Source organism: Papilio xuthus, unplaced genomic scaffold, assembly GCF_000836235.2.
Source record: "Papilio xuthus unplaced genomic scaffold, Pxut_1.1 DF824655.1, whole genome shotgun sequence".
NCBI lineage: Eukaryota > Metazoa > Arthropoda > Insecta > Lepidoptera > Papilionidae > Papilio > Papilio xuthus.
Genome location: NW_013533994.1, coordinates 81625 through 105862, shown reverse-complemented (window position 1 = coordinate 105862; position 24238 = coordinate 81625). Strand labels below are relative to the sequence as shown.

The 24238-nt window shown below is 32.7% G+C and overlaps 1 protein-coding gene across 1 annotated transcript in view; it reads left to right on the top strand.

Annotated features, from left to right (window-relative positions):
- Positions 1–24238, top strand: part of LOC106127433 (neural-cadherin) — a 53468-nt gene that overhangs the window by 14837 nt on the left and 14393 nt on the right. The window contains exon 3 of the mRNA XM_013325512.1: positions 23771–24072. Coding sequence (XP_013180966.1) covers positions 23771–24072 — 302 coding nt within the window. The remainder of the gene's footprint in view (positions 1–23770; positions 24073–24238) is intronic.

Here is a 24238-nt window from a genome sequence, read left to right as displayed (position 1 = left end):
ATAATGTTATGCAATTACGTATACTACGATGTACCAATACATATTCATTGACATCGCTTTGTCATTTATTTTTACGTTGAAATTCAAATTGGATTTTATATCTTTAAGAGCATCGGAAATACTATACAAATAATCTATACCAATACAATTTAAGGATTGACTTTGTGATTTGAGTTTTAAATCGTATTCTGACTTAAAACCTTGTAGCTTAGTCATTGCTACCGTGTTACTTATAGATGAACCCGATATTTTTTTTGATATAATACGTTGAAACGTATAAAGTAAAATGAATTGGTAATAACGTCAACGATAAAAAAGAATTACCTATAAGACTTTTGGTGGAAAAGAGTTTTAACTTAAGGATTATTAAAATCTGTTATGATCTCATTTTCTCGAATTATATAATCTAATAAATAAAATAGATTCAGAGCAAAAGTATGCTTTGACCCGTCAAAGAGGTGTCGTTAAAAGGCGAGGGTAATAAAGCGCGGGGTCAGCATCGATCGAGACGGCGCGGCGCGGCGCGACGTTGGAACGAGACTCGTAGTACGCTTTTGCCGCCAAATTAGATAAAACAATTTAAAAATTGTATTGTGGTCATCTTATTATGGGAATTTTATTTCTCAAACATTAAAATCTAATCAGAGTATCATTTTTTTGCGTATATTGTTACGTAACTGTTAAAGGCATATTTAATTTTAGACGGCCAAGGATTTACATGTTTTAACCTGTGTATAAATGAATTTAATTAATTAAATTGCATTGTAAAAGTGGCAGATCTGAATACCAGTGCGTATTTAAGATGTTTAAAATCACTTTCTGTACATATTTATTTAACATACCTCACGTATTTCATCATAATTTTACGCGTAACTCGTTATTTCGCGTAAATAAAACAGTTGTAGTCCCGTTTAGTCCGCTTTGATGGCTTTTAAAGCGGGCGTCGTCCGGAAGGAAGTGAGTGGGTAAATTACCGATCGGTGGACGCACAACCGCTCGCTCGGTCACTAACGCCACAATCAATATGGCCGCTGTTTATTTGCTCCGCGATTTGCAAATGTCACACTACAATATTAATTAGGTTACGAGTTTTCAAAGTGTTAATGTCTGTTGCATCGATAATTTTGTGTTATTGAACACGTTTATTTATTTTTCATTTTCAATTAAATAGTTGACTTTTGTTTCAATTTCCTGCTTAAACTACAGAAAATGTACGAAATGAAGCCTATTAAAAATGACTTTTTAATCAAACGAAAGAAAAACTTTTTCAATAATTTTAAATCAAAATAAAAATTACAATATATTGTAGGGATGTAGTTTGAAATAATTAAAAAAAAGATCTAATTGTCACTATACTACTTTTCGGTAAAAAAAAGTGGAAAGAAGCTTCTTGAATTAGCAATAGGTTTAATTTTTCTAAGAAGTTTGTCATATGATTTGCGATTTCTATAAAATAACTCTTATAAAAGTTATAATATTTTTAAACTCTAAATACACTGCAACCTGTTTAGTTTACAAATGTGAATAGACAGATCTTAAATCTGATAATATTATTACCAACATCACGAAGTAATACATCTAAAGTTTCATCTTAAGCCAAGTGGTGGATATCACCGGCACAGATCGTCAAAGCGGTCACGTTTCCGCTTTTGTGTGAACGACAAAAGTATCAATGGTTGCACCGAGGTATAGAAACTTACTCGCTCCAATGAGAATATCTGAATAGTAAGCAATTTCTATACCCACAATACACTGATCAAGAATATCTAGATCGGGATTCTGTATTTGCTAAATGAAAAAAATCTTTATTTCTTGTATTACAATATATGTGAATAGGTAGCAACTTAATTTTTTAGCGTATTGGGTAGTAGTAAAGTTAATGACGCTATAATATTACTCCTGTGCGGTATAGACGCATTTATAAATTTCGCGGCTCTGCATTCGCGGTTTATGTAGGTATTCCGACGTAATTTTTATTCTGCCGTACAAGCGGGTAGTTAGAAATCTCTCACCGCCACTGACGAGCGCGGGGCCTGCGAGGGCTTGTGCGGGGAAGGCAGTGAGTCGGCACAGTTCAAAGTCCGCATCGCGAGTCGACGTTAGTTGAACGGAAAGAGCAACACATCGGACATGTCGATTTCCTAACGTACAGGGTCGCTTAAGTTTACGATTTCGCGTACGGTCCGACGACGACGTCTATAGTGCGCTTACTGCAAGCGGTGCCTCAGGTGCCCCAGGAGGACAGCGTCGCTGGCGGCTTTAGACTATTTGACAGTGATTTGACTTCACTCGATGGACGCCTACAGAATGACCGTTCAGGCGGTGAGTTGGTAAGTGTCACTTCACCTATTTTACAATATTATGCCACACCCTATTACACGTAGTCTAACGGTGGTTATACCGCGGGACACGTACCCGTCCTCGACATATAACAAAACGTCTGAATATAATCTTTTCACAAACATCTAACAATGTAATAAATCCGTTGTAAACAATGCGGTCAAGTTTTACGGTCATATATTAATACGTTAAGACTCAACCAGGTGTTTGCTTAAAATAATCTTTATAGTTATTGCCTGTTGTATAAAATGCTAGAAAAACTACCAACACCAATTTATGATTGAGTATTATGATTTCATATTATCGGTAACTATTGTATAAGAGTTTTATTTGGACATTTAAATTGAAATATATTTAAATTAGATATAATATTAAAATAATTAAAGTTATTGTTTAAAGTGGGTTTATTAGTAAATAGTTTAGGGATCAAGCATGGGATATTAAATAGTTTTTGTTAACAGATTGAAAAACATGATAAAAAAAATTTCAAGTATTTAATTGTTCCGTCCGATTCATTGCTGCTTAATGTTAGATTAAAGTTACATATATTTTGTTATGTATTAATATGAAATATCCACATTTATGTTAACCTTCTATACAATATCTATAAAAGTAAATACTAATAAACTTCAAGATGGACAGTTTATTACGGTCGACATTTTGAGGCGGTTACGCAGGTGTTTTAGTGACGTTAAGTGACATTTAAAGGCTTGCTCAAATATGCCTTAAATGGTGTTAGTATATCGATATTTATCATATGATATATAGCATATTAACGTATAGTAAGATTATAATATATTAAACAGATCACCCATTTGTATTTCAAGCTGTTGGTTAAATAATTTATAAATGTAGAGACGTATTTTTTATCATAAATTGAAATGAAAAAGCTCCAATTTCCCGATGTAAGAGAGCATTTATATACCGCACTCACATCCTTATGTAAATTACTTCATAAACACAACTGTGTTCGGCGTGCACGATTCCAGCCGTTTTCACCACATTCCCACTTTGCCCAATATGCTCGGTACAAAGTGCGAAGTATTTTTTTTCATCGTATCAGAGTAATTTTGTTTGGCAAAACTTTGAATTTAAAACGAAGCATAGGTGAGTTGTCCGTGAAGCGACGGTCCCTACTTTATTAGTTGAGTGCATTTAAATGCATTTTTTAATAAGATGACGGTAGTTTTTTAGTGCAGGAAAAATATAGTGTTCCTTTTAATTTTATTGTCATATTCACATTTTATGAAATTTATACCGTCCCGTTGGACAAATATTCTACATAAATATTCACCTTGTTCAGACTCTTATTCATTGTCATTTTAAAATTTTCTAAAAGTAATGAGCAATTTTGTTAATTGCACTCAAGAATTCAGTTCGTTTAATTAGTTAAGATTTCTGCCAATTTTTAAAAGTAAACGCCTTTTATATAATTGTCATTTTTTTAGTAGACAATATTGATTTTTCAACACCGGTAGGGCACAATTGCCAATTATCTGGTTTGTTTACTTGATGTTTGAACATAGGACCTAAAGCGAAAATTAATGAGAAGGCAAGTTTTCATGCTAAGACGTATTTTGTGTACAGCCACCCGCCAGTGGGGCGAAAAGTACAACAATAAATATCATATACATTTTGACATGTAGCAGTCGTTTACTGACAGAAAAAAAGGATTTCTGAGATAAAAAAATTAAAAAGATTAAGATATTGAGTAATTTAAAAAAAATCTTTTTAAAATTAATTAAGGTATTCCACACTGACGTATTGCGGTTCTTTTTTAATGAATGCGTTATAATAGTTGAGTTTCGTCAGCGCTTAAACGAATTCGCTTTCACGTTCCGTGCACTCCTTTTCAGCGAATGATAAAGCGAGCTACGTTATTATTACAGTACTTGAATTTTCCATTTGAAAAAGCTTTTCAAGGCAATAATAAAACAGCAATTATGAGAGCGATATGTTCGTTGTTTTAATTTAGTTCGAATAAAATTGTTCGTAATGTTTAGAAGCCCTACATTTTCAACGAGATTAGAACTCTGTACGCTTTTCGTTCAAACATCGACTGGCAATTTGCATAAATGAATCCAGTTAAGCTTCACAAGTACCAACTCGAAATTGCTGCATAGAAATTGATTTATTGGAACAAGCAAAGCTGTTAAACTGGCAAATACCTATCCTACCAACCGATGTCCCTCACATCACAATAGGTTTTCGATTATTTTTAAGTTAGAAAATAAGCAAACACTCACGTAATGCAATAAAATTATATAGAGAATAATCATACTAATATTATAAATGCGAAAGTTTAGATGGATGGATGTTTGTTAGAAGGCATCTCCAGAACGGCTGTATGGATCTCGATGAAATTTGGCTTAGACGTAGAACATAGAGTGGAAGAACACATAGGTTACTGCTTAAGTTTTATTTTCACTTCCGCGCGGACCAAGTCGCGGGCGATAGCTAGTTGGAAATATAAACAAAAGGTATCTCTACACAACTGCGCTTTCGTGTTCATATCTTGTCTTTTCCATGAGGAAAGCGTTTCGGTGTAAACTGTAGACATAGCTAATGAATTGCAGTTTTAAGTTAACAAGAATTTTGCATAGTTTTAAAGAAGAAAGCATAATTTCTTATTAATTTTACTTTAACGTAGGTAAATCTAGTTTGATGAAGCATGTTGTATAAACTGGAATTTGTAATAATGCTGTGGACTAATATCCTGACCATCTTCTCTTTGTGATCACATGCTTTGCATGTTTGACCTACAAACGAAAGCATAGGGATCAGTAATATTACCATTCAGAAGAAATAGCCTTCATCAATAATGGGAAAGTTCCTCGCAATTTGTATTATACATAACTAAGAATATAAATTAAAAACTATTTTTGTGTCCTTTTAATCTACCTGTCCTTGGCTAAGTAGGAATGGATTTCATGATGTCAAAAACGGCAATTTGTTTACGTTTGTTATGAATATCATGGCTTCTTTTTGAGATTGTACAAAAGAAGAACAAATTTGAATTAATGAAAATATTTGTACTATTAATAAGTTTATTAGTGGACAATCGCCCTAGTAGTAGCTTTTATGTTTGCGTATACAATCTAAATAATTATCAATTGATAAAATTTACATCTTTGTGTACGATATACGTGTACGGCTTCTGTAATAAATACAACGAGAATTTATTACGGCCAGTGACGTAGCGTTTGGCGCAGATTGAGATGAGTTAGTGAAACAAACTTATCGCAATAATGGCTTCGATGAAATAAATTGGCGACGTGAGTAGCGGAAATGGTATTTAGAGAAAGTTAGAAGGGAACCCGCTTGCCTCGTGCTCTGTTGAAGTTAAATCAATTTATGGACAAAGTATAACCATAACTTTGTATGGCGTTTGTTAAAAAAATTATGATTAACTAGCTGTCGCCAGTGACTCCGTCTGCGCGGCATGAAAAAAAACCTCAATTACTAGCCTATGTGTTCTTACAGACTGTGTTATACATCTATGCTAAATTTCAGCTAGTCCCCTGCCGACGTTCTGGAGATACCTTCAAATAAACATCCATCCATCCATACATTCCCATTTATAATATTAGTAAGAAGTAAGATAGATTTTTGAGTAGCTTAAAAATTAGAGGACGAGCATCAAGTTTAAAATGTAAAAAGCTTGTAACTTACAGCAAATATGTTTATTCATTAGAATATAACAATCTATGACTCACCACAAACAATAGCAGTTTCAATCTTCTCACGCGATGAAATCTAAAAACAATACGGTCCATTTGTGAGCAGGCGGTCCAGTTCGGGCGTGTATAGAAAAATCTAGCGATACATAAACAAAACGCTGGAGATTCGTGTCAACGGCCGGCCCTTTGTTCCCCGCGCCCTCTTGCCCCGGGCTAACCGGGGAAGCTATTTCAAGGGTGGGTACACTAAATATCCTTTTACAGATAAGATATTAAGGCCTCCGCGACACAACGTTAATAACTTCCATCACGCAATAACTGTCGTCTGCGAGTTATTTAAGATGGCTTTATTTCGTCGGTAAATCATCTTTTGGTGAACAGTTCACGGCTTGAACTGTTCATTAATAGTTCAAACTATGAACTGTTATTAAATGCTTAAACTAGATTATTTTAAGGTCGATATTGGTATATTACTTGAACTTCAAGAGATGTATGGAAAGGAAACTATAAATTGATTTACGCTGGATACCTCGGATCAAGAAGTCGGTTAAAACAATAAGGGCGTTACGATAATTTGTTCTGTTCAGGGTATATAAGGAAATTACTGTTGTGCAATGAACTAGTGTTGTACCTTTCCATTTTAACATTTATAACTTATTTTGTTTACATTTTACTGCGAAAAAATTGAGCAATACTGCATACGAGAAAACAATGGATGAATAAAAAAAATGGATAAGGGTATTAAATGTAGCTCATAATTATCTTTTGTTTTAACACAATTCTTAAATGCGTTAGATACGAAGTTACTCCGCAACAAAGTTCCGTTTCTTATGTTCTTTGTACAACTTTTATAAGTATTTTCTTGAATTTAAAATTGTTCCTTTTGTCTTATTGGCATATAATTGATCCAAGTTGGTATTAAACTGCTGTAATTAGCAATAATAGAAATAACATTTCTATAAGTAACAATAACTGCGTTATCCAATTTAAATACGAAGTTTTAATTTTTATCTTTTTAAAGTTGATACAGTGGACAGTTAATTATTTCATGTCTCTTTTTAGTTTTCTCTGCTTACACTTTACAATTGAAAACATCTTTCATGCCAATTTAATTACTCTGATTTTCCAATTTTTAATCAATTAATTAAATATAACAGTTAAGTTACACGATGTTTTTGGTCCATTAAAATTTTCAAATATCTTTATTTTTTTTAAAACTATACATGATGTTCTGTCGTGTGTCGTTTTCTAAAATACACACTTACTAAATGTATTGGCCCCATGGTTTGTGCAATTTTTGTTCAATATCGAACCACCCTTAATGCCTGAACTCCCGGTGGAGTCATTATCATAACGACACGTGGCCGGGGGATGGGAATTGCATTGATATATAATTGTTAACACAGGGGATGTTGCTGTAAATTTATATTAACGCAACTCGCCTATAAACAAATAGTCTCTATTCGCTAGGCTATAAATGTTCAAATAAACGAAAATTAGTTAGACTTTTAAATAGTAGGTTTGAAAAATAATGTTTTATCCTGTTTAACGATCCAATGTACATAAGTCTTAAGTCTGTGGTACAAAAATATTTTCGTGTGTTTTCCGTTGGACCATATAATCCATAGAATCAGTGAGCCCAATGGGAAAAAAATCCCATCAGACCAAACACGGCCGTACTGGAAACATTTAAATTTTTGCCCAATAGTATTTACGATGGATTCGTGGCTGACTAACCAAAATCTCCGTTTATTTCCTGAAAGAATTATTAAAAACTCTACGAAGGTTCGCTTAGTTAGCACAGGGATTTTTATAAATACTGTATAATATATTACGTAAGAAAAGCTTCAAGGAGCAACATAAATGTACCTCACGAATTGAATATATTTTTCAATTGCCTAGAAAGATAATATGAAATTTGCAAAATTATTTTAAAATAACAAAAGAAAGGTAATACTGAAAAGTTTCTCTAAAACACATTGGTTAAATGGATATATTCTAACATATTATATTCAAAACTTTGTATTGAAAATAGTTACAAATTACATAGAGTTAGGTACACAAATAGTTTTCGCTTCAATTCGAATTCGAAATGTGGTATCCTGAACAAATAAATACCGCACTCAATTTTATAACGAAAACAAAACAATATGTCACATCAACCGCAAATGGAATGATAGAACAAGAGAAAAAAAAACTATCAAAGTTATTGTAATAGGCACCACTTTATCTCGGGAAATGTTGCAAATGGAGGCAGATGTATATCCTTTTACCAACTGAGAGCTGTCGTAATTTAACATCTACTCGTGTTATCTCATTTATTCAAGTAAAGAGAAAAAATTGAATAAAATTATCCCAATAAAAGTTCTTTATATTGTCCAGTCTTATAATATACAATTTGATCAATGCCTTAATTAAAAAAATATATGTTATTAATATTAAAAATGTGAATATTTCTATGGATGGATGGATGGATTTTTGTTTGAATGTATCTCCAGAACGTCTAAAAGGATCTCAATGAAATGTATACCAAACATATAGAGCAGTCTTTCCTAAAGTGGGCGATAACGCCCCCTTGTGGGCGCTGCAGGTCTCAAGTTGCGGGTAAAAGTTTTGTTTAGAATTGTCCGTTAATATACAGGTTACGTTATATATAGGTCACAATAATTAATTAATTTAATTTGAAGTTATAGTGGTTTTTAAATATGTGAAAATATGGGAGCGCTAAAAAAATATTTATTCTCAAAGTGGGCAGTAGACAAAATAAGTTTTAGTGGTTACTGATATAGGGCATAGTCTGGAAGAACGCATAGGCTACTAATTATGTTTTTTAATTCTGCCCGGACGGATTCGTGGGCCACAGCTGGTACTAAAATAAAGGCAATGTCTGCAAAATCATTTATAGTCGTATTTGGTTATAATATATGTAATAAATAATATATGAAAATATTTAAATAGAATGTTACGAAACCAAAGTATAAACATTTTCTAAAAATATACATCTAAACATTCCGGATATGCCAGTGCATGTCTATTCAAATGCATTCACATCGCAGTGCATTCATAAGGCTAAAATTCAGCTGCATTTCCGAATATTGAAGGAAATATACGAATGTATAAAAATGTAGAATTATTTCGTTGTATAGTTTAATCCCTCCAGTCGTAGTCCAGTCAGCGGAAAGCAGGAAATGCGGAAGCACGTTATCGAGGGGCGGCGTGATATATCGTTGCTTTCTTAGAGAAATATTGTCCAACGCACGCGATATACCTAACTTTTGTTGTAAGTTAACGGCCATTCAAAGTAAAGAAATCCTGTGTTTGATTTATTTCACTTCATATGTGTACATTATATAATACATTTGAACATTCATTTTAAATGCTTTAGTTAACTAGTACTTATTTAAAATCTTATATTAATGATTTCAGAAATATTCGGAAAAATATATTGACTATAATGGTTTCTTATAAATATTTCTAACGGTATGCAAATATTTAAGAAGTATTTTTATTCATACGCAATTATTATTAATCCTATTAGTTATTTAGATGATATATTTACTGTATTAATAATAACAACGGGCATTGGATATTAAAATCAATTTTTAAACGGCACCTACCCGCAATACACGCGCCGTTAAGCTTGTCATAAAATAAATTATTAACAATGAGAATGATACAAAGCGACTATTTCGCATTCTAAAAATGAATTATAGACCAGGTTCCGCAATGCGGTGTTCGAATAGGGTGGCAGGAATGGCCGCCGCTGCATGGTGCAAGGGTAAAGGATGAAGGAGCAACTTAGCGCAATCCCTATAATGAAACCATATCAAACATGCAACTAAGTCTATTTAAAAGTTCAGACAATTATCACAATCGTATTTTTATTTCTGTGCTCAGATTATTTCTATAAAAATTAGCTTTTTATTTACCTTCAAGTGTCCGCGATAGTTTTATAACTGACACTTATAGAGTTAATAAGAATCTTTTAAGTATTAACATAGTCTTGTTTAAAAGTATTAAAACAATGTTGTTAAAGAAATGTTTCCTTTTGAGTATAAAAAAACTTTTATTTTTAAATTTATTTCTTGCATAATTACAGTTAAAATTACTATGATTCATCGAAGTCACATCCTTATTAGCTAATGTATTTAACTTTTTATTATGGCTTTCTAACGTTGTATTACTGGTCAGATCATATACGAAGCATTCGTCTTGGTATTCGGAAGGAATTTATCATTTTATGTAACCAATTCATCTTTAACACCAACTTAACGTTTGGAAAATTCAATTGACAGCATTGGTCTATTTGTAACAATTGCTATTATTGTGCAAACGTTTATTATTCTAACCATTCGTATTCACCTATTTATCATATTTTTAATATAGTACATTTCATATCCAAAAAAAATTTATACAAAACATATTATATTAAAAATAGAACACCAACGGCTGCGGAATCTCATGACTCAAACAACCAGTGGTCAGGACTGCAGAGACAGGAACCTTCTCACGATGCGCGCAGTTTCTAGGATAAATGCCTTTTGTATCGGGCCCTTAATCCAACTGTTTAGCGAGAGCTTCTTGAGATGTTGGTCGCAACTCTTCGTTATCAATCCATTCACCGATACGACTATCGGAATAATGGTAGTCGATTTCATACACCACATGGCGGTAACCACGTGAGCCAAATCTAGGTATTTTTTATTCTAACTATTGTTATGGTACGTGTTCTCAGACTTTCTTTTGATTACACAGATTCGATTTAGTTTGAGATCAGTTTGGGGGAGTCGGGCGGATGTCGCTGATTTAGCTGTGACGGAGACAAAGTATTCGAATTGATTGTTCCCGACACTAAAATCAATAATAACGATTTTGTTATTGCTCTTGCGACCCTCCTTGTTTTTTTCCGACTTTCATAGAATGGTTTGGATGTTTGCTGTATTATATATTTTGCATGTTTCGTATGGTATTTTATATTTACTTTGTTTTTAGATTATCTCAAATCGTAAACGGGTTGTAATAATTTAACATTAAATACGTTTAAACACATTTCCTACAACTATTCTTTATATTTTTTTATCTTAGCATAAAACAGGAGACTAGGAAATAATTTCTTCCAATGCGAATTTTAGTGGTCGTTAAAAAAGCACTAGAATTGCGCTTTCTATTCCGACGCCTTATAGTGTTTTTATTACTCATCCCCAGGTTTTATGATTTGGCGATAATTTTATTGGATTTCATCTTGAAGTTATTGTACAGATAAAGTTTGTATGTATGTTTTAGTGATTCATTTCATAAATGTAAGTTTGTTCATAGAGTAAACGTAATAAACGAATAAACGTTATTTAGTAGATATTTCAAGTTTTAAATCACTGAACATTTTACTTCCCCATAAAAAAATTAAGATTGTAGAGCTGAGTTTATCCAATAAATAAAAAACTTTATCTTGGCAAAAAGACATCGTGTTAGACAAAATAGATAAAAATGGCAATCTTGGCGCATTTATTTACGATAGAAAATAGCACCCCATATGTAGTAACAGTAATCTCTTTCATTCTGACGAAGATGCATCGTTAAACTAAATACACTATGCAATTACAAATCAATGAATTAAAATATTTTTGGCATATTTATTCAATATTTAAATGTGTGAATTAGTGGTGTAAACAATTTCCATTTAATTTTTTCTTCTTCTTGTCTTTTAAAGTTTAAACCGAAAGGAAAGTATATTACTGTTTCTTTGTCCATGGTGTGGGTACATATAAAACCTTCTCGGGTAAATTGCCATCATTTTAGATAATGTGAATAAAACGGTCCCACATTTCATTTTCATTACTTTATATATTCACTTGTTAAGATTTATATTCAAGACTCTTATTTTAAATCTGCATTTTATTACAGGATTTTTTTTGCATATATATTTTTAAAGATAATATCGCCGTAACATTATGTTACTGTCTTTATATATTGGTGATTTAACTAAAAATTACGTAACCCTAATCTTTGCAAGTGTTTTGTAGACCATAAAAAAATCAAAAGATCTCTTTCAAAATATTTATGTATTTTTAATTAAATATTAGTCAAATAGAACTTGCTGAAAGTTGTAGACATTTCAATGCGTTATACGTGAAATATTGATCCACTAGCACTTACAGACAGCATTGCTCTCTAAACTCGTTGTCTGCGAAATGCCAAGCCATAGACAAATAGTATTAACCATTTAGTTTCGGAGTTCAGTCGCCTTGCGTTTTTCGGTAAGTGAATTCACACAATATTCACTGGATTTTTACTTTTAAAGATTATTATAAAAAGATTACATATGTATTAAAAAGATTGTAAGCTCAAAGTATACGAGTAAAAAACTATTTTATATTACTTATGTCTTTATCTTATAGCTTTATAATTCAAAATGGACGTAGAGATTTGTTAAGAAGGGTAACGAGAATTATATTGCTCGACGTCATTGCTCGCATACATAGTTTAAATGCCCTTTTGAGACGTGTACAAAGGACGTGAGCTAGACACCCCAACGACTTGAAATGATACCTGCGAAATGCTTTCATATGTGAGCGAGCGCGTAAAAAGTAACATTTCTTCTTTCTTCAATTTCTCTACAAATGTACTCACGCTCTAAATGTTAATTTAATTTAGGTTACAATATATAAGACTTCACTTTTATTAGAAACGTATGTAGATTTAGTTGTAACTAGCTGTCGCCCGCGACTTCGTCCGTATAAAAAAAAGTTAATTATATATATAATAATACCTTCAAACAAACGTCCGTGCATCCATACATCCAAACTTTCGCATTTATAATATTAGTATTTATGTATTAATTTAACAGGCATAGATTAGTGTTATTCACAATCCTACTTCTTACTGTTACTAATATTATAAATGCGAATGTTTAGATGGATGTTTGTTTGAAGGTATCTCCGAAACGGCTGCATATCGCAAAAATTTAGCATACATGTTTATTTTTAATACAACGCGGACGGACTCAAGGGCGATAGCTAGTATTCGGAATAAATCAAAACAACAGTTGAGTAATTTTTGTAAATCTATAAAATATAAAGTTTCTTATCACACTTGATATCTTAGCTTAGCGAAAATTACAGCAATTTTACTTTCATATATTTTTAATCACATAAAACATGTACAAAGGATACGGGTTGTCATAAAGCAAAAGCCGAAGCTATAATGGCGGCCATTGTGATTCCCGTAGCAGCGGTTAGTTCTCGCGATATATAAGAAAGTTTTTGCGCAAGTAAAGCTCGCGGGCATGCTCCGCGCCCCAACTGATGAGTTTAGGAAGTTGCTTTTTCTCCCCGTTTGCTATTGGGGACATGTTACGGTCTTGAATATAAAATCGTATAGCTGAAGCTTGTTTAAAGTAATAATGATACATTCATCACATTTTCAGACTTTTAAGCTTTAAATTATAATAGTTTAGTATATTTTTTGTTCCATTTCAAGCAAATTTTAGTAGAATCATTATATTATATAGTGTATACCAATAACAGTATACTATTACTAAGTCAATAGTAATATAGAATATTACTTCTTATTTATTAATACCGTTTCAAGTTAAACTGCATCGTATATCGTATTCGTAGCCACGAGTGAGACGAAATTATTGATTTTAGCGCACCGAGTTCGCAAAACTTTTACAGTCTTCCCCTTGCACATAAAGTGCTTATAGCTGATTCGATATATATTCCATTTTCTTAATCCTAATGCTTATTGCCGGCAACCAGGGGGACATAAAATCAATACCCGAAATTTATAGAGCAAATTACTTTATTATAAGTACTTTTATTTGTTATCTCCATGTTTTTAGACCCAAATATGTAATTTTCTTTTCTTCTCACTTCTCTTTGAAATTAAAAATAAATCTATAGTGTAGCCGGCGTGTAAACGTAATAATGAGAGTTCTAAGTCGCTAAATATGTTAATAGATAAGGGTATTAACACATTAGGATTTTTTAAGTTCAAAGGTCAACGCGCAAGTTTGTATTCATTGTGGGTATAGCACGTGTGCAGTGAGTTTGTACAGGCAGAGGCAATGTGTTAAAAATAGAGCGCACCGGACATTGAACCGTACGCCGCCGGACATCGCTGTAATGAAACTGTCTCAATGCTTTTGCTTTGCTTTTTCGCTACTGAATCAATTTCCCGAGCTCACGAAATAACTCCCACGCCCACATCAAACCTCTAGGTTTACGTTTATCGCTTTGACCTTTCCATTCTTGTTGTAATAACAGATAGCGACTGAAAATCTAAATTAAGTCCGTGGTTGTCACGGTATACATTTTGGTTGTATCTTTTAATACGTTATTTCAAGGTTAATTCTTATACTAAAAATACTTTCTTGATACATAGTACGTATGTATAATATAAAATCGCTTCATCATTAATGTACGTTAATAATCGAATTATATTAAAAAAACTATTTAATAACGTAACTTTTATAACCATGAGAATGTTTAACATAAGTAAATATTATCCCACCACAATTTTTGAAAATGTAGCGGAAAAAGAGATGCCAAAATTCATTATTGAAATCTCAACAGATTCACCAAACAAGGATTTAAACATATCATCAATCGATTAAATATTTAACGTTAAATGATACCGTAATTTGTACGTCAGTAATCGTAGACACAACCCGACAGTCTCACTCTAGTGTAATAGTAATTAATGACAGGCCACTTCGGACTTATGGCCGAGTAATTTCTTTGATGCCACTACCAATAACTGGTGATTATCTTCGATTGAAGAGCTAATACAATGTAACAAGTTACATCGCGTTATCTATAATAAATTACGTCTAAGACACGTGGTCGCCGATAGGTGATTATTATAGGGTTTCTATTGTATGAAAACAGTTGTTTTAATCTTAATAATGTTATAAATGAAAAATTTAAGATGGATTCGATGAATGAATGTGTTTGTCAGAAAGTACTTAAGTCCAGAACGGCATGGATCTAGCCTGGAAAAATATATAAGCTACTAGTTAAGCTTTTTTTATTCCATGCAGACGGAGTCGCGAGCGACAGCTGGTTTTTGATAATATCAAGAAATTAAACGCGTAGAATTACTCATAGTCTTTCGTTACGAGAAGATACTTGTTGTTTGTTCATAAACTCATGATTCCACCCTCGTGTCTGCAAGTGTATGAACTGAAGCGTTGTACATAACTGCGATATATGGCGCGTATATAGTATTTTTATGGTGTATCACTAATGTTTCTATTGTCGGTCGTGCGCTCAGTAAATTCGGGCATTGGAGTAAAAATAACAAACGTGAGTCGCTTTGTTCAGCAGCCGTTAGGTTGGCGTCAACTATTATCTACGATATTTATACGATCCTTTGATTTTGTATCTGTATAGCGTAACTGATATGTTGCGGTGATAATTTTTTATAAATATGTGTTTATAACACGTGTATAAAGAAGCTGCGAGAGTTTAAAAAACCAAAATATGATCAGGGTTCTTAAAGAAAGTGTTTATTAAATTATATTTAATGTAGTATGGTGGTTAGTGTTGAATAAGTAATAAAACTCTACAAACATAAAAATACAAAGGAATGATGGCCACTCAATGTTGCGCGTACCCCAATAATCGATACTATTTGTTGCCATGGAGTTAGAAGGATTACGCAAACATACAAATATACGTATGTATAAGTTGTACCGCGTTGCGTCGTTAAACGAAAATTCCATTGTCGGTCTTGGACGGGCCAGGCTCCCCGGGGTACGCTTTTCGGTCCCGATCCCCAACCGCGCTATTTTCGGTCGCCTTTGACTGCCTGGATAGCATCGCTATCTAGCCTCCTGCAATAAATTCTTTGCCATCTGGAATTCTATTTCACAGTCACGTTTAGTCCCCGCTGAATGCAAAACAATAAAAAGAACTTTAGGAGGCCATTTTAATATCACTGTAAATGTAGGTTTTTAATTCAAATTGTGTTACTTTGTCATTGTAAATCTGTTTTGGTTTTTTTTAATATCGTACACTAATCAAGAGTTAATTATTTGCTTACAAATCGAATGTTTTACGTAATTTCGAATACGAAATGAATGAAATGTAATCGTAGGGCTTTGGAGTCGCCCGGGTAGCCAGTATCGTGACTAACGAAGCCCTGCACTGCTATTTTAATTGCCCTTATAGTAGCAGCCCGTATTCCATACAGCCGCTGTCAAATGACCCGACAAATTGACCGCAACACGCGATGTTCTATACAATTATTTACGTAGCTTTTTCTGTGTAATAGATTTCGCGTGGCGTTGATTGTTCTTTCGATTTTTCATTAAGCTTTTTTTTTGAATTTATGATTAGCTTTTCTTTTGTTGTTTTTTTTTTAATTATCTGATAAGAGACCAGCTAGTAGTAATTAGTAATTACGCTGCAGGCTACGATAGTATAGTCATTGTTGTTTTATAATAACGCATAATCAGATAAATACTCAATATTACTATATTAGCATTACATAAATGGAAATGATTGGATGTATGGATGCATGGATGTTTGTAAGAAGGTATCTCCAGAACGGATATCAGTGAAATTTGACATAGTCTGGATCAAGGTTTTTTTTTTAAGTTCTGCGCGAACGGAGTCAGCGATAGCTATTACAATTATAAAAGCGGGCAACGTGGTCTTTGTCCTAAAATATGGATATGTTATACGATTTTATTTACAATGTGATGTGCAAATTTCCGCGCGCCCTAGTTAAACATTAATTAGAGTCATTTGACGGCTCTAATTTTGACGCTAACGTTCCATTCTCACTATACATACATCTGTTAAACTTGCAATTATAGGACAAATATCCAATTGCTAACGTACAATGTTTTCGTTCATTGAACGTGCACGATGTAATTTTCCAGAGCTCTGTTGCGGTAACGATTGCTCGCTACGGTTTTATAGAAGGGCAATGTTATAACGTAATTAAAGCTTTGAGGAAAATATAATCGGTGACCGTAAACATGAGCTAATTTTACATAAAGCTTGTTTCACACTGAGCTACGGTCGGAAAGAACTGTACTCTTTTGACAGTAAGTTTACTTTCAAAACATTGCAGTACTGCTCTACCTCGTTTATCCTCAAAGCTAGCACTGTTACTATACCTGAGCGCAATCGGTTTCTGATTTACAAACAGAGCACGTCCTTGTCATTTAGACCCTCCTGAATTTAAGTAGGGATAATGTCTTAAAGATGGCGGGATATAACTAAAATATAAGCGTACTCGAAATATGATTTTGTTAAACTTTTTTATGTCCGTTTTTATGATTTACGAAGTCTTTACTTGCCAGTAACAAAATATTCCACAATCGTTAAATATTAGCAATATTACTGTGTTAAAATAAACACATTTAAATTACGATGATTATGCATGATATAAAGAGTTGTTTACAATAATCTTGGTTCAATTTGATTTATAACAAAATCTTTCGTGGTTCTATCAAAATATTATTATATTCTTTCGATGAATCTGTTATAATAATGATTTACTTCATACAGAGATGAGATATATTTAAATGTTAAGAACGAAAATTAATTAAAACAAAATTTCGATTGCGGAAACTGTTCGTAGAATCAATACGTTCGGTTCGCTATGTCACTACAAACTTTTATTTCCGATCTTCAATCAGCGCCTGTTGAAATTTTCATGACGTTCGATTCCATCTTGTATTTACACAGAGCTCGAGTGATTGGGCGAAGTGTTTGCTTGCATCTCGTTTACATGTGTGCATACACTTTCAGTTAGCTATCCATACATGTTGTGTTAGTATTGTTTGATTTCGTGTATGCTAGAAATTTTGTATCTGCTTTCATTTTTATTTTAATATGTTACGATACAATATGAAATTCCGACTACCAGGCGTTTTTTAATATCCAAATTACTAATCACTAGTTTAATTAGGTAGTAAGAAGATATTCAAAAATTTTGTAAAATATTAACGTAAGATTACATTCCTCATTTTCGAAGAAGGAGAATGAAAATGTGTTGATGGTTAAGGGTACGGATTTTCGATCACGTTGTAGAGAGTTCAAATCTAAACATTCGACTATCGTCATAAATCATATTATATTATAGAAATATTAGTGAACTAACAAAAATCTGCTAATATAAAAAAAAGATAGTCAAACGAGTATGACTACGATGAAAATGTCTTTTAAAGTTTCTAGTGTAACAAACGAGCTCGGAAGACTTAACTTATTTGTTCTACTTATAGCAATTAAGCTACTATGTCCCTAATGTTTTGCTATAAGTTAGTCAGGAAAAGCATGTAGGTATTAAATAAGATTTTATAACCTCCATTAGTTAATAGTAAGTCTACTTATAAACCTCTTTATGGTACGGATGACTAAATAATTTTTTAGTAATATTTTCATTCAAAAAATTATTAGTATGTTACACAAGTGAAGACTTGTCATTGGCTCTTAGTTGTCTAGTCTATAGTTAATAAGATTATTATAACTGTAAGTTTTCCATGTAAATTAATAAATAAATAAATAAATGTTGTATATTATGTTATTATTTTTCAAGTGTAATATTTTATGATTAATATATGGTTTTTTTTTCTTTTCAGGTATGTATACATGCAATCGGTTATTACGTAAGAGGGGATTTCGGTAACTAACTCAGTGACATAACCGCTAAATAGATTTTTAGTTGTACTTATAATTTATAAAAATATTCCCGTATTTATCGTAGGCAAACTTTTACGTCGTTGATAGATTATTTTACTTTTAGATTCTTTTCAAAACATAATAAATTACTAAGATGTCAGATTTGTTTTAACTTAACGCTTCTCCAATTGTAATAAGATCTTTCAAATGTCTGAAAGATATTGATTAGGTAATTATGTAACGTTTTGAGAGATAGACATTCGAGCTGTCAAATTTAAAATATGGATTTTGAACTGAGAAACGCTCCATTTATTATAATCTTTAAAATTAATGGTAGATTATATTTCATTAGCAAGGCACATTCAGTTAAAACGGCATTACCGTGTTAATCTTACTAATTCTTACTAATATTATAAATGCAAATGTTTGTATGGATGTTTGTTTAAAGGTATGAACATAGTCTGGGAGAACACATAGGCTACTTAGTAAGTTTTTTTTAATTCCGCGCGGACGCACACGCGAGCTACAGTAGTTAATAAAACGTTAGGTTTAATCGATGGATATGGCAGATAATTATTTGGTAGATCATATCCATAACGCAAAGGTTGTATCCGTAACATTATTAAAGTTTCACTACCTCGTCTCGGGCGTTTTGCTCCGAGCTCATATTGTAAGCTCTATAGAAGAGCATCACTTTGTAACTATCCTTCAGAAACAGTAAATATTGTAATACATCTGGGATGGTATTACTATTCTGTGCATATATTGAGCAAACTTATACATAGAGAATGGTATACTTTATTTTGAAATAGAGTAGACAACATACGCGAAAGGTTACATATTGTACTGACAGTTTTTCATCTTAAACGATATTAAATATCCTGTATTTTGTTGGGTTATTTAAATTTAGAATATACTTATTATAGACAACCCTATTTCATGTTACGGTAAAATTTTGATTTTGTCCACAATCATAGAAGATATAAACGATAAAGAGTATGTAACATGTAATATTTACGTTATGCAGTCGTAGTTTCTAGTATCCTCAAGTTTCATTCGGCATGGGCGTCGTGTGGCCACGCGGCGAGCACGAGGCTGTAGTGTACGCATGCGTACTACACCAGAGTACTATGGGATGAGATCTACCCCTACCCTTTGCTCTGAAGAGCGCTCCCCACCTACACGAGCATCCTATCCACCTCCCCGTACAACGCCAAAGTTTCATCCCTCTACCACCTTCCCTCATACCTCTGCACACGATATTAAAACCTGGCGTATTTCACGGGCACAGACGAGTGTCATTTATGCCTCGATCGCAATCAAGGAATCAAAATTGAATTTGCAATATTGATTTTGTTCGATTGATCCTGAAAAGCGCTGAATTAAACTTGAAACGACGTTACTACGAATTGAACGCAAAAAGTATTCAATGAGAATATTTATTGTCATATTTATACATGCTAGAAAATGTTTATGTCGCTTACATTATTTATATTTTTTTGATATTGTTTAATCTATCAAAGTAAGCAAGGTAATAAACAGGACTTTTTATAAAATAATTAAATGATAACGAAATATAAATTATCTATAAGCCTTCAACGTTGTGTTTCTCCTTTATAAAAAATTTAATAAGTCTGGACGACGAATATTTGAGGTTATATAGGAATATTAAAAAGTTAATAGATTGTTAAACTTATCAGATCTAGACTACTATTACCATAAATCCTCTAGTACTTAAATCCCTGTAAGAAATGAAAATGTTTTATGGCATCGCATTTAGTATAAACTTTTCAAATTTGTAAGCATCTGTAATTAAGTCCAATCTGGGAGATGGGATAGTTTTCTTGTTAATTGATAATCATATTTTTAATCCACGCAGACGGAGTCGCTAGTCGACAGCTAGATCAACGATACATGCTCATTATTGATTGAACAGTTTTAAATTTCATAGTTGTTCAAAGTTCCAGTTCATTTAAAATAAGTCCCCGCTTCGCCTCTCCTACTAAAGTAAATTGTGACATTTCAATTTCTAGCTACAATAACTGCTGTTAAGAAGTGGATTTTTATCCGGGCGATGGTAAATATTATCAATAGTACTGGCGAGATGCCAACTGCATACTGGAGCTGAACCAGCGACCACGCTCCACTAACCTCAGGTTCATATTAAATTTTTGAGCATAGAGGATGTATCGATACTGCCAACCGCAAAGTTAAGACGATACAGGATGTATTAGAAATTGAAATACATAGACACATTTAATGTTTTATTTTTAAAACCGTATTACAATCTGTACCTTTATTTTTTTTCCTAATTAATTTGATTAACTAGGATATCAAAATTTTACTATCTTTTAGGGCAAATGGAAAGTTGGAAGCGTTTACGTATGATTACGGCTTTCGAGATTAAAAAAAAACTCTTTGCCTTGAAATCAAACATGTAATACTTTCGTACCTAATTTCATCTCTACGTATCATCGTAATCCAAAATCAATATGTTAAACCTTTTTTGTGATACCCAATTAACCTATAAAAAATAAATACCAATGTATAAAGTAGATCCATACGTTTTACCCACATAAATTGAACACGTGATGATTTAAAACGTTTGAATTGTATCACGTGACTACGATGTGTGATTAATATTATTTTATTTTTAAAAAATTAATTATATATTTTTAATCATTTAAGATGTTTATAAGAGAAAAGAAAACAAAATTTAGTTCGTTTATGGATGAAATTTTTAGAGCTATATTAAGACAAGCTTTATTAATATTACTCTTTTACAGCACGACCTAGTTTAGCGTCAGTCCGACGGTTTTTCGACTTTAATATAAAAGTTAGTTGTAATGCGATTCTACGTAAAAATATTTTTGCACCATATTATTTTTTCTAATGAATTAATAGTACAAACTATATAACTATGGACAAGACAAGACAGTTTAATTTGAAATTCATAGCTTTACCTACTTTTACATAGGATATAGCTCTAAACAAAAACCGAATGAATATAGGAATACGATAAACAAAAGCATAATGGTGGAAGTATTTGGTTGATAAAAGTTTAGAGAAGTTTCTCTAAAAATTAACATAATGTGATTTTCAAGCAATGTTTCCGGAAATACAAAAACGAGAACACGGAAAGCATATTGCAAGTAAATAAATTATGAGTTCGTAATTTTAAGTTTCAAAATATTTCCTGAACTGTTTTATTAAAATTCATAAAGTTTTAATAGATTAATCTAACTTGTACGAATACAAACTAAATTAAAACGAAAGTCATACACACGTTGAAAAGTAATTTATAATTACAATAATGCCTCACTAAACCCAGTACTCCATGTACAATGTCATCATCAGCTCACTAGACGTCCCCACTAAGGGGCTCGGAGCCTACCCTAAATCAAGGGTGACTAGGCCTTAGTCAACCACGCTGTCCCAGTGCGGGTTGGTTGATATATCTTTGAGTTTCTTCTCAGATATGTGCAGGTTGCATTACGATGTTTTCCTTCACCGTAAGAACATCGGTATAAATGTACATATGTAAATCGAAAATCGAAAAACACATTGGTACATGACGGGATTCGAACTCAGGACCTGCAGATTGGAAATCAAGTAACCCACTGAGCCACCGACGCTCTTACGTGCAATGTATCGATCTGAAAAATAATTTTCAAAATTTTTCTTATTTTCAAAATTACATTTAGTGTCCGAATTGTGTTGAAATTTAGTTCTGGATGTGACTACATTATAATAATATAAACAGAGCACGTATGATAAGTAAACGAAGAGATTTGCGACGCGCCGCGGTCTCAAAACAAATAGTCTCCCACGTTTAATACTGAATGTATGACCATTGAATTTTGGCTGCCGTCCAAAATCTCTGGCCTAAATGCAAAACGAATTCACCCATATTGTTGTCAGCCGGTTATGTATTAAATTATATTTACTCTCCCAATTAACATGAATGTTTACCGTCCTACATTTCTCTAAGCATCTCGTTTTGTTATAGTTATTTAAGTGGATTTTCTTTTCTCTCACTGTTATATACGTACTTTTAGATATTATTATTTAGAATCCTTTGGCGAATATGGCGCGCTTTCGACACCAAAACAAGTGTCAGATTGATTAGTGAGGGGACATAAACGTTGATATTTTAATGAAGCTAGTGTTGCTCCGATACACCGGCACAACGTCGGATTTACTTCCTAACACTACATAGTTGTAGACTCGAGATAGTCATAAATGAAAACTACGAGTACAGTAAAGAATGCTAGGGACTGATTTTATTCTAATTTAAACATCAACCAAGACAGAAGAAAAAGATTATGTTGGATGAAATATTGTGGGTCTACGAAAATCCCGTAGACGGAAGCGGCGTAGCAGTAAAAGTTTGCCTACTTTTATTAAAACTGAACTTTGTAACCTCGTGTTTATAATTGTTGGAAGTTTTATTATATCTCTTTATTTGGCGGTTTGTCTATGTGACACAGTTTGTTATGGCCATCCATAATAGCTGTTCCCCAGTGTTTGTTTTATATATTAAAGTAGAAAATTACAGTTTGGGCATACTCTATGTGTTCTTCTAATTTTTCAGATTTTTATCATTACCCATATTAATTATATATTTATATTTAATTATATATTTACTAATTTAAAATTATTTTTTTTCACGCTAACCTAACCAGTGGCTTTGAAGTGTAAGTATTATTAGAATTACCTCAATAATTATTATATTTATACATGATTTATATATTCTCACATAAATGTATATATTAGAGGATAGTTTCTTTTTTAAAGCCATTTATTTAAATCTGTGTAGAATGATATAAATTCTTATTCCACTTTGTAACAAAATGCAGCAGCTATGAATATAACCAGCACGCATTTAGCCTGCGAAATGTACGTTTTAACATTTCCTTCCTCTGCATAAAACGTGCACATAAAATTCCTATACTACATTAAATTGTTAAAAGTTAACTGTACATATATTGTGTATTTTCACAACAAATTCATTTTACATTTATTTCTGCGTTTTTGGTTATGAGGATTTTTATATGTATAAATGTTTATATATAATTTGAGAAGAGATATTAATAAAATAACTGATAATTACAGATACGGATAATCAACGGGTTATCATTCACGTGAAGGATGTAAATGACGAGCCACCTTACTTCATCAATCGACCATTACCGATGCAGACAGTAGTTCAACTCAACGCAGCTCCTAATACACCAGTCTTCACACTACAAGCTAGGGATCCAGATACGGACCACAATATTCACTACTTCATTGTTAGAGACCGGACCGGAGGGCGATTTGAAGTGGACGAGAGGTCGGGCGTCGTCCGCACGAGGGGAACGGATCCTTTCCAATTGGATATGGAATACGTCCTGTATGTCAAGGCCGAAGATCAGGTGAGCTATACTTACACATTTAATTGGTTAAAAACTAAAGATATTTAAAGTTGTTGAAGCCGATGAATAGATGTAAACTAGTTTAAAAAATAATAATAAAATTGCCAAGATATTAACGTCACGCCTGAAATATTTTCATTTATGGCAGCAATAAATTAAAGTAATA